Genomic DNA, 14,980 nt, shown 5'->3' with positions numbered 1-14,980 from the left:
AAAAACTTCATTTAGGTCGTAGTTCAATGTCTTAAACATTTGATAAGTTGATTCTGAGTACAAATCGAGGCTAAAATGTTAACTCAGGCCAAAATGAGGTAGGGAGGTTAGACATTGCCATTGAACAATGATAGATGTTGTAACTCGTAAAAAGCTACAAGGAAAGTACAAAACATTGTGTATGTGATATGGAAATGGAAAAAGATGATAACGATGATTACAAGTTGTTTCGGGATGAAAAAAAAAAATTTAATGTGAAGAAATTTTTTTTACTTGGATTAATTGTGCAAAAATAAATAAATAAATAAATAAAAACTCCATATAAAAAGAAGGCTCACAATGCATTTTTGTTATCTTTTTGTTTTAATCGATGTATGCCTATTAGTAAGGGCATTTTATGAGATATTTCACAAATCTGTTAACTAAATTGTTACCAAAAAATTTCTTCACCAATATGTTTGTAAAGGTGTGTAATAACATGTGTTAAAATGTTGAAGTTCAACTCCCGTGGGAAACCCAGAAAAAAAGCTGTTGAATTCGGGTACCGAAAAATTATTTTCGAGAATTTTTATTTTTTTTAATCGGCCCTTAAGTAACTTATGAGGGGTCAAATAAGGGTTTTTCATGATTCTGAGTTGATTGTTAACATTTATATTTTCACTTTTACATTTACACACAAAGTAGCTTTTATTTCACATACATATATAATACTCGAGAGTTATTTCTCATTCACAATGTCAGAAGTTTCAACAGTCATTGTCTATGTCTTCTTCAGACTCAACAACATCATGACTGCAGTTTCTGCATGTAATGCCATTACAGACTCCACAGGCCGAGATGCACGTGACCCCATTCTTCTTGCAGCTGCATCGCCGGTTGCTGCAATCTCCATGACAATTACAGCTCGTGAACTGCAATAGCTCCTCAGGAGCCGTGGGGTCCAGTGTTGGAACTGGCTCATACCCATGCACACCTATTGTCCATCCATAGTCACTGGGGTTCAGAGACATGCTCTGTAGAAGGATCCAGTCCCGGGTCTGCAGGTAGGCACGGAGTGAATGTTGTGCAGCTGCACCCTCTGTTGGAGGTAGAGTCTCTGGTTTGATCACTCCTGCCGCTGCCTTCCTTGAGAACATGTTGTACCGAATTTCACCCAATGTAGTATCTCGTCCATGGTAAATGTACTTGAAAATCGCAGTACCAGCCTGAATCACTGTTTCCTTGGTGGCTTCTGTGTAAAGGAAGATGTCGATGTACTCAGCCGCGTCCACTTTCAGAGTGGTGAAGATGGTGTTGAGGTCATTAGGGTCTCCTTCAATAACTGGGAGGAACTCGATCTGTGTGCTCTGCTTTGCATCATCAGCATGGATTCTCTTCATCCAGCCATTCCAGTTGGAGTGTGGGAACTCAGGATTGTTGGCTTTGATCACCCACCCCGCTGCCCAGAGTGTGTCACCTGGAGTGAGGAGTGGCTGATCATGAGCCAGGGAGGAGGAAAGCTCAGCGAGGGGGAGAAACATGATCGCGTTCGTTCCTATCTGTTTCCTGTTCGTAAATGGAATAATCTTTACTTCAGTTCCTCTCAGGATCTTAGCTTTGTCGAGTGCCTTCAACTTCACCCGGGGGAAAGCTGCTGTTGTCTGTGGATCTGGCAAAGGTGGTGCCGGAGAGGTGACTTCGATCCAACCCATTGAGTGAAAGGGAGTGTTTCCATGAATAGAGACAATGTTTAAATCTATATTGTCTCCAACAAACTGAGTGACTGCATTGTTTGTTTCCCCAACCTCCATAAAGACCACCTGATCATTACTTGACAATTCACTTTCACTGGCTGGCACTTTGGCTGTCATCACTGATTGATCCTCAAGCGCAGCATCAACCGCAACATTAACCGCAACCTCATCATTGATCTGTTCATCGGTTTCCTCCACAATGGTGTCAAGAGTGCCAGAAGTATCTGGAACATCATCTCCACTCCTACTATTAAGGAAGCAGTATTTGTAGTTTTGTGTCTCCGTGTAAGACTCAGTGTATCCCAGCCGGTGGAACTTGTTGAGCATCCATTTTGACCCAAATCTATGATCAAGTTGTATGGCAAGCCCCATTTGGTGTGGCAATACTCCAGACCGAGGTCGACAGGCCTTAATAAAATTCTGCCCCCAAACGGCAACTCTTTCGTCTGTCTTGACAATCGGTCTCAAGAACATCTGAAGGCTTGCAGGAACAAGTGTCAGCTGACTATCGATGTCAGTCATACTGTGTGTGGTGGGGTATGACTTTGGACCTAACCTAAATCAATCAAGGCAATATCATTGGATATGAACTTGAGTGCCGTCTTTATGATCTGAGCCTTCTCATCTCCATGGTCAAGATTAGCATGATGCACTCGCAGAATATTGTCGGTGCCATCTTTGAGACAGAGTACATCTGCCCTTCTTTCCTGTGTTGTGAAATACAAGGTGTCTTCGTATTTCTCTAGAAGTTTTATCTTTAGCCAATGCTTTGAATAAGAAAGGCTCTTCTCTGGTGACTGATCAAACTCCTGCAGCTTTTCATGGACTTGGTCCATGTTCATTACCCCATGCTCTAATTCTGAGTCTAACCATTCGCAGAATTCAATAAAAACTGCCTCTCACTCCTCATCAATACTCCTCTGTCCTCTCTTCCTTTTTCCTTCCTCATCAGTCTTGGACAAACTGTCACCTCTCGCAAACATAAGTTTGCATCGCAAATGGTACAGTGTTTCTTCTGCTACCAAGTCGTTGATCCCTTCCAGGCGTCCAGTGACTTCAGTGCCCCAGTCATCCCCGCGACTCCGTGCTGTCTTCAGCAAGCTTGCCTTCAGTGTATCTGCAGTCAAATTATCTGGCACTCTGTATTTCTTTCTAGCTTGTGCTGGATTATTTTTGTAGAGCTGGGCTGGTTGGTTGCAAAGAATGCATACATCCTTATACAGGAGGTCAACTGACTGTGATCTTCTAGAACTGCAGCCAGTTGATGAACTGAACTCACAAGTAGTGCGTCTTCTCTTCAACTTTGATGACTCTTTCTCTGCCTTTGATGCTTGAGCTGACTTCTTGGTGGTTGCAACAAAGTTGTTGTACAGATCATTTTTACACTTCTGGTGGTACCTGTTTTCCTTCCTTTTGAGCCTCCTTCATACGTTCCACAACAGTAACATTTTCGACAGTTTCTGCTTGTTTCAATAAAGTTGAGTATCCCTTTGGAGTTGCCTGTATGAGCCTTTCAGCTGGTGTATCCGAGCGTGCACAGATGAAGCAATTGAGCACAGGTGGAGTAACGTCTTCATCCATATTGCTAGACTCCATGTCCTGCAAAGTAGAAAATGAGATATATTTAGAAATTATTTTTCCACAAAGGAGTGTCTGTGGTGAAATATAAATGTTAACAATCAACTCAGAATCATGAAAAACCCTTATTTGACCCCTCATAAGTTACTTAAGGGCCGATTAAAAAAAATAAAAATTCTCGAAAATAATTTTTCGCTACCCGAATTCAACAGCTTTTTTTCTGGGTTTCCCACGGGAGTTGACCTTCAACATTTTAACACATGTTATTACACACCTTTACAAACATATTGGTGAAGAAATTTTTTGGTAACAATTTAGTTAACAGATTTTCATATGTTTCCCTTACTATATAAGGAAAATATATCATCTAAGCTAGAAAATGTTTCTAGTCCCATTATTGCTTCGTCAGAAATGGCAACAACAGAAATGGTTATTACTAGTTTGAATCTTTGCAAAGTAATACCACAATTTATAAAGAGAATTCAGGAAAACCAAACAAAAAATCGTTTGTATAAAGTGCTCTCGGTAAAGGAATTTTTTCCAAAACAAACGAAATCTTTCCACTCTTCAACGTGTGCTCTGTTCAACAAACAGTCGGATACTTCAGAGCCATCGGTAAACAGCTTGGAGAAAATTGCTTTGGCAAAATATTTCTTACTAAGTATAATATCGCCATTCTCGTGGATGAGATTTAGTACAATCATTTCCAGGGTCGCCTTTAAATCTCCACAGCCAGGTTGGTCAGTGGCGACAGCAGAATCATTGTGTGAAATCCATTAAATTTTTCATTCCCTGGAAGCTCCAATTCTACTCAGGAATTTTGTAACCTCGGGAGCTGAGGTCGCAGGTCGGTCAGCCTGACCGGCCTAATGGGTGGGAGGATGGTTCCAGGCACACTCCTCCGAGTATTTTTGCTCTTCATATCTCCTACCATTCATAACTCTCAGCAAAACTCTTTACTCTCGTGTGTTGAACACATTATTTGGGGCTGAAATTTGGTTTCTCTGGTACACCCATGCTCCAAAAAAAAAGAAACACCATTTCGTGGATATTTATACAAAATGGTTCTGCCTTTTGATAGCAGGCGGAGCTGCCAATGAAGAAGTGCTCAAGGCAAGCCTGTTACAAGTCACAGAATGGGAGGAAATATTGGAATCCTTTACAAGTAACTTAGCCTTTTAATGGCATTTCGTAGAAGTGAATTTTTTTTTGTATACAAAGTCGATGCTCATGTAATAGCTAAAACATAAACAGAAACACACATGAAACATAATAAAGGAAGCGGGAGACAGAGGAGGAGAGAGAGAGGGAAGCACAACAACAATAGAGAACAGGGACATTGGGAGATCTGTGGAAGGGAGAGGGCTGGGGTGGGATATACGGGATAAACAATATGGACGGGATAAACAATATGGACGGGATAAACAACGACTTTCAGGAAAGAAAACGTAATTTAAAACAGAACCATAATAAAATACGCAATTTGGTGTCTGTCCGTTTGATGATTTTTGACCACAATGCATTCGGTCGTTACTTATGCAATCTCACCTAAACTTGACAGGAGGACTAAGAGTTACACGATAAAGGTTGTAGCAAATAAATTTGCCCCCCCATCCCAAAGGTGTTTTCCCCACCAATGGAGTTTTCCCTGCCAATGTGGTTGCGTGTTGAGGTGTATATCCATGTCAAGATAGCTTTATCGTGGCATCGCTCGATAGACTTGCCAATGTTCTTGAGGCCCGACCCTAGAACTACTGCAATCTATGTATCTCAGAGAAGAAAGTTCCTTTCCTGCCACTCCCGAAATAGACAGCTGCACTCGTACATCAAATCACCGATATCGTTTGTTTTATTGGTGTCCCTATACAGAAATACTCACGACATTCACCAACAACTGAACCACCTTTGGAGGCCATTTTTCCCCGCAGAGCAGGGGTTGGCCTTTTTCAGGCAATTGGTCCCCTTTTTGAAGCAATGTTTTATGGCCGGATGCTCTTCCTGCCGCCAACCCTGTTGGTCGCCTTTTGCGACACACAGGGAATTACCAGTGAGCTGGTACTCAATTTGCCACCCTCAGAAGGATGACAGACTGAGTCAACCCCCCTGGCATTAATTCATCGATCGACCGGGATTCAAACCCAGGATACTAGGATCCCAAGCCAGCACACTGACCACTAAGCCAACACCATGCTAACACTCACCAACAACAAACGACACAAAAACTATAATGGCAACACAAGGAAGTTTGCTGTACTAGAAATCCATGAAAAAAAAATAAAGCAAGACTACGCAGAGAAGAAAATAAAATATTTTAGAATAAATCTATTTCTATAATAATGAAACAATTGTGAGATCAGGTGTGTGTTGGCAGAAAGTTTGCTAAATCGGCTGTACAGCTACTTATCCATAGACACATTATTTCATCGTTGGTGAACAATGATAAATGGAGGAAGAAGATAAAAAGCAGAGGAATGAAAAGAAAATAATCCAAGTAGCAAAAACTGTACATGTGCAAACGATATGTTTAAAATTTTAACGCGACAATAAAAAACACTTTCATTCACAAACATTTCATACATAACTACGTTATTAACACTAATTTCAACGTAAACAGGAAAAATGAATGAGAAAAAGAAAGGAAGGAAAGGAAGGATGAACCAGAAAGGACAAACCAAGAAAAGGAAAAATAAATTTTAATGAAAATTATTTGGAATGCAAGGTCAAAGATCACAAATATATATATATATATACATCTATATATATATATATATATATATATATATATATATATATATATATATATATATATATCCTTCAGCTAGTGTCTTTGAGCACCGTGAGTATTTCAATTTCTGATCGATCATTAAAAGTCAGCAGTGAAAGATTACAAAGACTTAAAAGATGGAATCCTTTTACCTCGACATCAACTTCACCAACATTATTTGTAAACACAGGGATCGGCATGCCCGGGACTTACTGTCGGGACACGGGGCACATACAGTGTTGTTGGCATGATTGCAAAGCTCGACCACGCCGTAACCTGGAGGGCATTGCTGGCAGCACGTGCCATCGTCCGTGAGCTGTTTGCTTCGGCAGCCGAAGGTCTGTGCCACCTGCGAGAGAGACGGTGAGAACGTTGAGATAAGCGACTCAGGTAGAGCACCTTGGATATCGGTCGACATTCTCATTCTCGTAACAAAAGATGGACTTTGGATAAATGCTCTGCTGTTTTAACATGTGGTTTGAGGATTAGGATACAAAATACAACATTGATGTAGGAATAGCTTAGTATCTTGGCGTGGGTTTCTTGGCCTAGATCGGCACTCATCGAGTTTGACTCGAACCTCTGCATTTCAGATTATATGACCCGGAATTGAGTTTTCAGCAACTCGCCATTATAGATTACATTATCGCTCACGCTTTGTGAAGCTCCGTCTCAACATCTGCTTCCAGCTCATGGGGTTGCAACGTGCGTGCTAACGGTTGCCATCTGCGCTGCATTGCCGCATATAACAGGGAGCGAGGCAAAAGAGAACAAGAGCTCGAGAGTTCGATGACCAGGCGGTCGATGGAAGTTACTCAAGACTGACTTTTCCTTCTTTGATCTGCATGATGGCGAAAATAGGTCTTGTCAGCGTGGAATAGCTTATTGCAATGATTTCCTTTGAAGGCTGGTAAATGTAAGGGGGGGGGGGGGGTGGACTGCTTTTAAGGTTAGCTTTTAAAATCATCTACATGGATTGTTGTTCGCAGTTTCATGTGGAGACTTGAAAGTCGTTTTAATTTTCGAAGCTCATTCAAATCCTTAAGCAATCTGTTAAAAAATGCAATGGAAACAAAAAGGATTATTGGGGTGTGTTCCATAAAACATCTGAATTTATGAGTCACCAAAAGTTAGGTACACTTAATCAATTTGCTGGATTCATTTCAGCATCTCTGTGACTGAAGTTAAGCAAGTAAGAGTGTGATATGAGATTCCAACAAACACTATAAAGTGGTGGGAGCAGCACAAGTGTGAAAGGCCGATTGAATTCGAAGAAAAGTCAAGAGGATTATGATCGGGCCCGGAGATTGATCAATAGGTGTGAGTGTCACAGTACATAGATAAATGAACAGCGGCTGCAGTAACATTGAGGTATTGATACGATAAAGCAAGGAGAGAAAAAGGGAGCAAAAGAGAGAAAGAGGAACTAATAGAAAGAACTACAGCGGCATTCAGTAGAGCGCATACCTCCACCAGGCTGAACAGGTTACGTTTTGTATCCCTGTGATAACCCGGATCTTTATCCAGACCTGAGCCAAAATCGAATTGGCTTGTTCTTGTCGCCTAATCTCATCATCAACTAAGTTTCATCATAATCCGCCCACAAATTGTTGAAATACTGCATCATGCTGTACCGTGAAAAACCAACATTCACGGATTCGCAATTCGCGGGTTTTCATATTATACTGTCCCGACATTCGCAGCCCCTGTGCTCCAGCTACTCAAGGATTTTGCATGCATAAACCATCCCCACCCACCCATGGACCCCAACATTGTTGGTGTGTTCTGTTCAAGGAAAAGCCTGACGACAGAAGCTATCGCAAACCCTCCACATGGTGCAGAGAGGAAGGAGAGGGCAGGAGGTGAGGAGAAAATTAATTATAGATGGGTTATGATGTGGATAGGTTTGGATTCTTGCATTGTTATTGTACACTACTCCCTCCATAATCTATCTCCAGGTGTTGCATGACGTCATTTGCAGACGAGGGGGCCCAGCGAGGATGTGCGCCGAAAGGGAGTACTCAGTTTTCACTCCGGTTGATTGTTAGTCCGGGCAATATTTCAGCCATCCTTTGAGCTAGGAAGCTGAAATTTGGGCACAATAGTAAACACGGGGTTTGGCAAAAATGGATATTCTTTAATTTTTTTTGATTAATTGATTAATTAATTACTTAATTATGGTCGATTTATTAACTCCCTATTTATTTTCTTTCTCATTTGGGCAATATCTCAGGCACCTTTTGAGCTAGGAAGCTGATATTTGGACATGACAATGACCAAGTGATTTGGATGTAAAGGGTATTTTGATTTATTGATTAGCCAATTACTCAGTGAATTATTAAATTTTTTGATTAATAATTAAATTAATTAATTTTCAAAAGGTTACAGATTCGGATGAAACAGTGGCAGTTTAGGTGGTGAAACAGCATGTGTATATGTATATACAGTCACGTGAAAAAGTAAGTACACCCCATGTAAAGTTTTGACTTTTTCAACATATTTCAACATACAGCAATTTGATCTTCATTTCAACAATATTGATAGATAACGGTGATATAATATAACAAATATCATGAAACATTTACATTTTGTAGTCCATTGTATAATTTAAATAAACATAAATGCAAATTTCGCATGTGGAAAAAGTAAGTACACCCCTACATTTATCACTACTTCAAATACCTAAAATTAGAATCAGGTGCACCAGCTCAGATGCAAATGATTAGAACATCGTCAGAGAGGATCTTGGAGGAACCTGTCTTATTTAAACCTCAGACATTTCGTTTGGTTTGCTCTTTGTTGTTGAAGTGTGCAGCATCACCATGCCGAGATCAAAAGAGCTCTCTGAGGCCTTCCGAAAGAAAGTTATAGATGCCTACGAGTCTGGGAAGGGATTTTAAAAGATCTCCAAACAATTTGAAATCAATCATTCGACTGTCCGGAAGATCATCTACAAGTGGATAAGATCCCAAACAACTGCCAACTTGTTCAGGCCAGGCCGCCCCAGCAAGTTCAGCCCGAGAGTAGACCGCAATATGCTGAAAGAAGTCTCTAAAACCCCAGAATGTCATCACGGGACCTACATGTACTGTAGCTCTTGCCACTGTTGATGTCAAAGTGCACGAGTCTACCAATAGAAAGAGGCTGCACAAATTTGATCTACATGAGAGGTGTGCCAGGAGGAAACCTTTGCTGTCCAGAAAGAACATCAGGGCAAGACTAAAGTTTGCCAATGAACACCGAGGCAAAGACCAGCACTTCTGGAACAATGTGCTCTGGACAGATGAGTCAAAGGTAGAGCTATTTGGCCACAGTACCAGAAGACATGTTTGGCGAAAACCAAAGACAGCATTTGACCACAAGAACCTGATACCAACTGTAAAGCATGGTGGTGGAAATATTATGGTTTGGGGCAGCTTTGCTGCATCAGGGCCTGGGCAGCTCACCAACATAGAATCCACTAAGAATTCTTCATTGTACCAGAGGGTGCTTGAGGATAATGTGAGGCCATCTGTCGGAAAGTTGAAGCTCAACTGAAGGTGGACCTTGCAACATGACAATGACCCTAAACATACCAGTAAATCCACCAAGGAATGGCTGAAAAGAAATACATGGAGGGTTCTGGAATGGCCAAGTCAAAGCCCGGATCTAAATCCCATCGAGATGTTGTGGGGGGATTTGAAATGAGCTGTGCATGCAAGAAACCCCTCAAACATCGCACAGCTGAAAGAATTCTGCATGGAGGAGTGGGCAAAAATTTCTCCCAGTTGTTGTCAGAGACTGGTAGACAGTTATAAGAAATGCCTACTTGAGGTTGTTTCTGCCAAAGGGGGCAATACCGCCTATTAGAGCCAAGGGTGTACTTACTTTTTCCACATGCGAAATTTGCATTTATGTTTATTTAAATTATACAATGGACTACAAAATGTAAATGTTTCATGACATTTTAAATATTATATCACCTTTATCTATCAATATTGTTGAAATGACGATCAAATAGCTGTATGTTGATATATGTTGAAAAAGTCAAAATTTACATTGGGTGTACTTACTTTTTCATGTGACCGTATATATTGTATATACTACATATATACACTGTCTTAAAGTTAACACTCACTGCTGCCTTTGCACATTTTACAATGCGACTCACATCTGGAGAAAGAGCTGTTACAAGAGTAACCTAACATACACAATCACATGGGCCAAGCTATTCTTAATACAATCCAACTGTGGACCTCCTCCCTCCCCCTCCCACATAACAATATAACAATTAAAATGGAACTTCTGGCTTTGTTGTAACAGAACTGCCCACTAATAAAAGCAGTATCAACCGTTACTCTAAACACAGTATTTGTCAGCCTGCATAGGCTGGAGGAGCATCTCTTTTTTTTCAATGATGCCAGCCTGACCACTTGGGATCAATCGACGAATACACATTTCTGACTCACCGGTCTTCATCAACATTGACTGGATTTCCATCAAGTTTCTAGTTTAAGTTCTGTGTCTTTCACAGACCGAAATAAAAGCCGGAAGTCCCATTTTAACTTTAATATCTTATTTCCTGGTCAAAGGTTAAAGTCCACAAAACCATGATGCTGAAATAGGGCGGATGCAAGACCAGCACCCCCTATTGGTCAGGATTCTTGCATCAAGTGCCGTTGCCATGTCATTTCACGGTCACCATGAAAATCTGTTCATTCATTTGCAGGCAGCACGTAGCTGCGGGTTTACATCAGTTCTTGCAGGAGCGCCGAAATGCTCCTGATGGTGTTCCACGTACATAGGTTAGAACATAAATTTGTAATATGGTTCAGGGTGCTGGCGATAGCTCGTCTACTCCTCACGATGGACATGGGATGTTTAATGTCCACAAATAATGCTAGAAGACGGCACGCTCAGTTTACCGCCCATCCGAGGGATGGCACACACATTGATAGAGCCTGTGAAACACCGAGATGACAACTTGTAGTTGGGTCGGGATTCAAATCCAGGTTAGACAGCTAACAGGTGAGTGTGCATACCTCAAGGCTATCCTGCCAGTCCTAACTGGTCATACATAACACAAGATATGTATAACAAGTCTCTGTGAATGTATTACTTTAATTGTATCGGTACCTAAAGAAGTAGAGCATCGCAACACTCAAATACAGGAAATGCAACTGTCGTGTTTTTATCCAACAACTTTGGTGGTTTCCTACTTTTGATCTCAAACTTCGTGTTGAGATTATATTGACAGGTCCAGGGAGGCTCTTGATGTCTCCTGGCAGTTTCAAAGAACTGACTTTACTTAGGGGATCGAATATTGAATCGATAGTCTCCACCCACAAAGTCCATTGCAGGTCAGTAAAAGTACCTTTTCAAGTATTGAGTGGTGACCAAACTTTTCCGACCGACTCAGTCCCTGTTCGAAATACCAAGTCAAAATTGAGTACGTGTTCCAAAACCAACCCTCCAACACCCACCCCCAAAAATGTGATGATGTATTCACACAGGAAATTTTCTGTAGAATTTTCACCAAATAAAAAGACATATAGAGAAGAATGCAATTGAGTGGAATTTCACCTTCGCCTGACACCTGGCCAAATCATTTTTCCAGAAGTCAGTCAATCCAGATATTGCGTTGGTGTTTATTTCCTCCGAAAGTGCTTCTTTGCGCCACAATAGGTGGTGGGTGAGCCGTGCCCCGCTCAAGCCGTCACCCGCCCACCGTGGTTGCCGTGACACGCAGGTCCACGGGCGTGGTGAGCCGAACGGTGTGGGCGGGTCGTGGTGCGAACCTCTTCCCACCGGCAAAACAGACGGATCACAACAAAACAACGGAGAGTTCACTCCGGACCACGTCGAGGCGGAAAACCGGGCGAGCGGGTTCACCGGGACGATGATGTGCGCCGAAAAGGTGCCCTCTCGCAGGACGGGTCTATCAGAATTATTTACTTACAGAATTGTACTCAATGAGTGGCCAAGATCAGTGTGGACCCCCTAGTCGGAGAGAGTTCACCTGTACACCGGTGCGACTCATTTTTGAGCCTTAAGATCGCGCATTTTTATCTTTACCTCCGCCACCAAAGGTGGATGGAGGTTATGTTTTCACCCCTGTTTGTTTGTCTGTTTGTGAACAAAATATCTCAAAAGGTTGTGGACGGAATCGGACGGAATTCGGCAGAGAGGTAGCATATGTTACAAGGACGAAATTATTAGATTTTGGTGAAGATCCGGATTCGGATCCGGCTACTAGAATGTTTTAAGTGATTCTTCACCATTTTGAGATAGGGACAAAAACGATACAAAGCAGGATATCTCAAAACGTTATTGACGGATTTGGGCGAAACCTGGTGAACCGGTTGTGTGTCTCACAAGGACAAATAGATTCAATTTTGGTGAAGATCTGAATATGGATTCGGACATGAGATTTATTTAATTTTTAAAGTGATTCTTCACCATTGAGTGATATGGCCAACCAGGTGGAGGTATGCTCTCTACCGAGTGCTGTTCTAGTTTTTGTTGTTGCTGTTCAAGTATTTCGATTTGAAATCAGGAGTTTTGAAAGACCACGTGCTTGGTTTTTATAGATCGTATACCAACCTGTCGCCAAAAAGCGGCGGGTTCGATCACCTTTTTATCGACCGAGCAGCCGAGTACCGGTAAAGCATCTTATTGGTGATGAGAACGCGCGTTGCTAAGCAATGGACGAGCATTAAGTGGAGAAAGATAAGGACGGAGAGGACAAGAAAGGACGTTGTCGCCACCGAACTCGGAAACAAGTCGCTCAGAGCGATTATGATCAAACATCGAGCCATTCGTTCCCATTACGCTGATCGACACGAGTCTCCGACAGGGAAAGACACACGGGAGATGAAAATAGACATGGGCTCAGGCTGAGGACACGACAGCTGCTGTACATAGACATGGACACATCGGCTGCTGTACATAGACGTGGACAAATCAGCTGATATACAAAGACGCGGACGCGTCGGCTGTTGTACATAGACGCGGACACATCGGCTGTTGTACATAGACGCGGACACGACGGCTGCTGTACATAGACGCAGACACGACGGGTCAACGGCTGCTGTACATAGACATGGACACATCGGCTGCTGTACATAGACGTGGACAAATCAGCTGCTATACATAGACGTGGACACATCGGCTGTTGTACATAGACATGCACACATCGGCTGCTGTACATAGACGTGGACACTCTGGCTGCTGCCAATAGACGCAGACACTCCGGCTGCTGCCAAAAGACGCGGCCACTCCGGCTGCTGTACATAGACGCGGACACTCCGGCTGCTGTCAATAGACGCGGACACTCAGGCTGCTGTACATAGACATGGACACTCCGGCTGCTGCCAAAAGACGCGGACACTCCGGCTGCTGTCAATAGACGCGGACACTCCGGCTGCTGTCAATAGACGCGGACACTCCGGCTGCTGTCAATAAACGCGGACACTCCAGCTGCTGTACATAGACGCAAACACTCCAGCTGCTGTCAATAGACGCGGACACTCCGGCTGCTGTACATAGACATGGACACTCCGGCTGCTGTCAATAGACGCGGACACTCCGGCTGCTGTACATAGACATGGACACTCCGGCTGCTGTACATAGACATGGACACTCCGGCTGCTGTCAATAGACGCGGACACTGCGGCTGTTGTACATAGACGCAGACACATTGGCTGTTGTACATAGACATGGACATTCCGACTGCTGCCAATAGACGCGGACACTCCGGCTGCTGTACATAGACGCGTGTTCAATCACCTTTTTATCGACCGAGCATGTCTATGTACAGCGCATAAGATGACGAGTGCGCGCCAGGTAGACTTACCGTAAGGCACAGCACAATGGGAAGCACGCGCCACATCCTCAGGTAGATTGAAGAAAGCATCAGAGGGTAACGGGGTCTTGTTGAGGAAGAACAACGACCAAAGTTTCTTTTTGACGTCTCGAGTCGGCTGAGCGCGCGCTCCTTGTGGGCACCACGTGCGTCTGTCTGCTGGGTCGCTCGCGCTCCTTGTGGGCACCACGTGCGTCTGTCTGCTGGGTCGCGCGCGCTCCTGTGGGCACCACGTGCGTCTGTCTGCTGGGTCGCACGCGCTCCTGTGGGCACCACGTGCACCTGTCTGCTCGGTCGCGCTCCTGTGGGCACCACGTGCACCTGTCTGCTCGGTCGCGCGCGCTCCTGTGGGCACCAAGTGCGTCTGTCTGCTCGGTCACGCGCGCTCCTGTGGGCACCACGTGCACCTGTCTGCTGGGTCGCACGCGCTCTTGTGGGCACCACGTGCGTCTGTCTGCTCGGTCGCGTACGCTCCTGTGGGCACCACGTGCGTCTGTCTGCTCGGTCGCGCGCGCTCCTGTGGGCACCACGTGCGTCTGTCTGCTCGGTCGCGCGCGCTCCTGTGGGCACCACGTGCGTCTGTGCGTCGCTCCACCCACGCGCCACGCAACGCTCGTCTCGCGCATTTTGTTCGAACGGCCGCTTCTTCCCATTGGCTCGACCGGTCCGCTCGCCCCGCCCCCTACCGCCTTGCCGGTTTTCCCGCCCCATCGCTGCTTCGGGCTGCGAGCTCGAGTAGGAATTGCGCTTTGAAGTGGGGACTATCGGATGGAAGGACGATGTAATCGCCGGGAATACAAACCGAAGGCGAGGCCGGTAATAACGTGCCGCCTCTCATTCCATCAGTCTCTGATTTTCACTTCGCTCGCATTTTCCTTTCGACCTTCGTTCACCGTACTTTGATTCATTCTAATTTGCAATTGCTGCTCTTCCTTCCTGCGAAAAGCAAACAACAAACTTTATATTCGTTTGACCATTTCCCAGGGACGTTCATTTTGTTTGACCTACGAATACAAACTACGAGCACCGAGCGTTCAGAAAGTTATCCGAACGAGATTTTTT

General features: G+C 43.9%; 1 protein-coding gene across 1 annotated transcript in view; it reads right to left on the bottom strand.

The window, feature by feature from the left end:
• The window catches only part of LOC137418839 (tumor necrosis factor receptor superfamily member 16-like), a 50,449-nt gene extending 35,947 nt beyond the window's left edge, over positions 1–14,502 (bottom strand). Inside the window, exons 1-2 of the mRNA XM_078780416.1 lie at positions 13,910–14,502; positions 6,289–6,424 (exon numbers count right to left, since the gene is read on the bottom strand). Of these exons, the coding sequence (XP_078636542.1) occupies positions 6,289–6,424; positions 13,910–13,969 (196 nt within the window). The 5' untranslated portion in view covers positions 13,970–14,502. The remainder of the gene's footprint in view (positions 1–6,288; positions 6,425–13,909) is intronic.
• Between the last annotated feature and the right edge of the window lie 478 nt (positions 14,503–14,980).

The sequence above is a fragment of the Myxine glutinosa genome, chromosome 6, assembly GCF_964187855.1.
Source record: "Myxine glutinosa chromosome 6, kmMyxGlut1.1, whole genome shotgun sequence".
Taxonomy (NCBI): domain Eukaryota; kingdom Metazoa; phylum Chordata; class Myxini; order Myxiniformes; family Myxinidae; genus Myxine; species Myxine glutinosa.
Note: the sequence above shows the minus strand (reverse complement) of the source record. Positions and strands in the feature narration are given on the sequence as shown.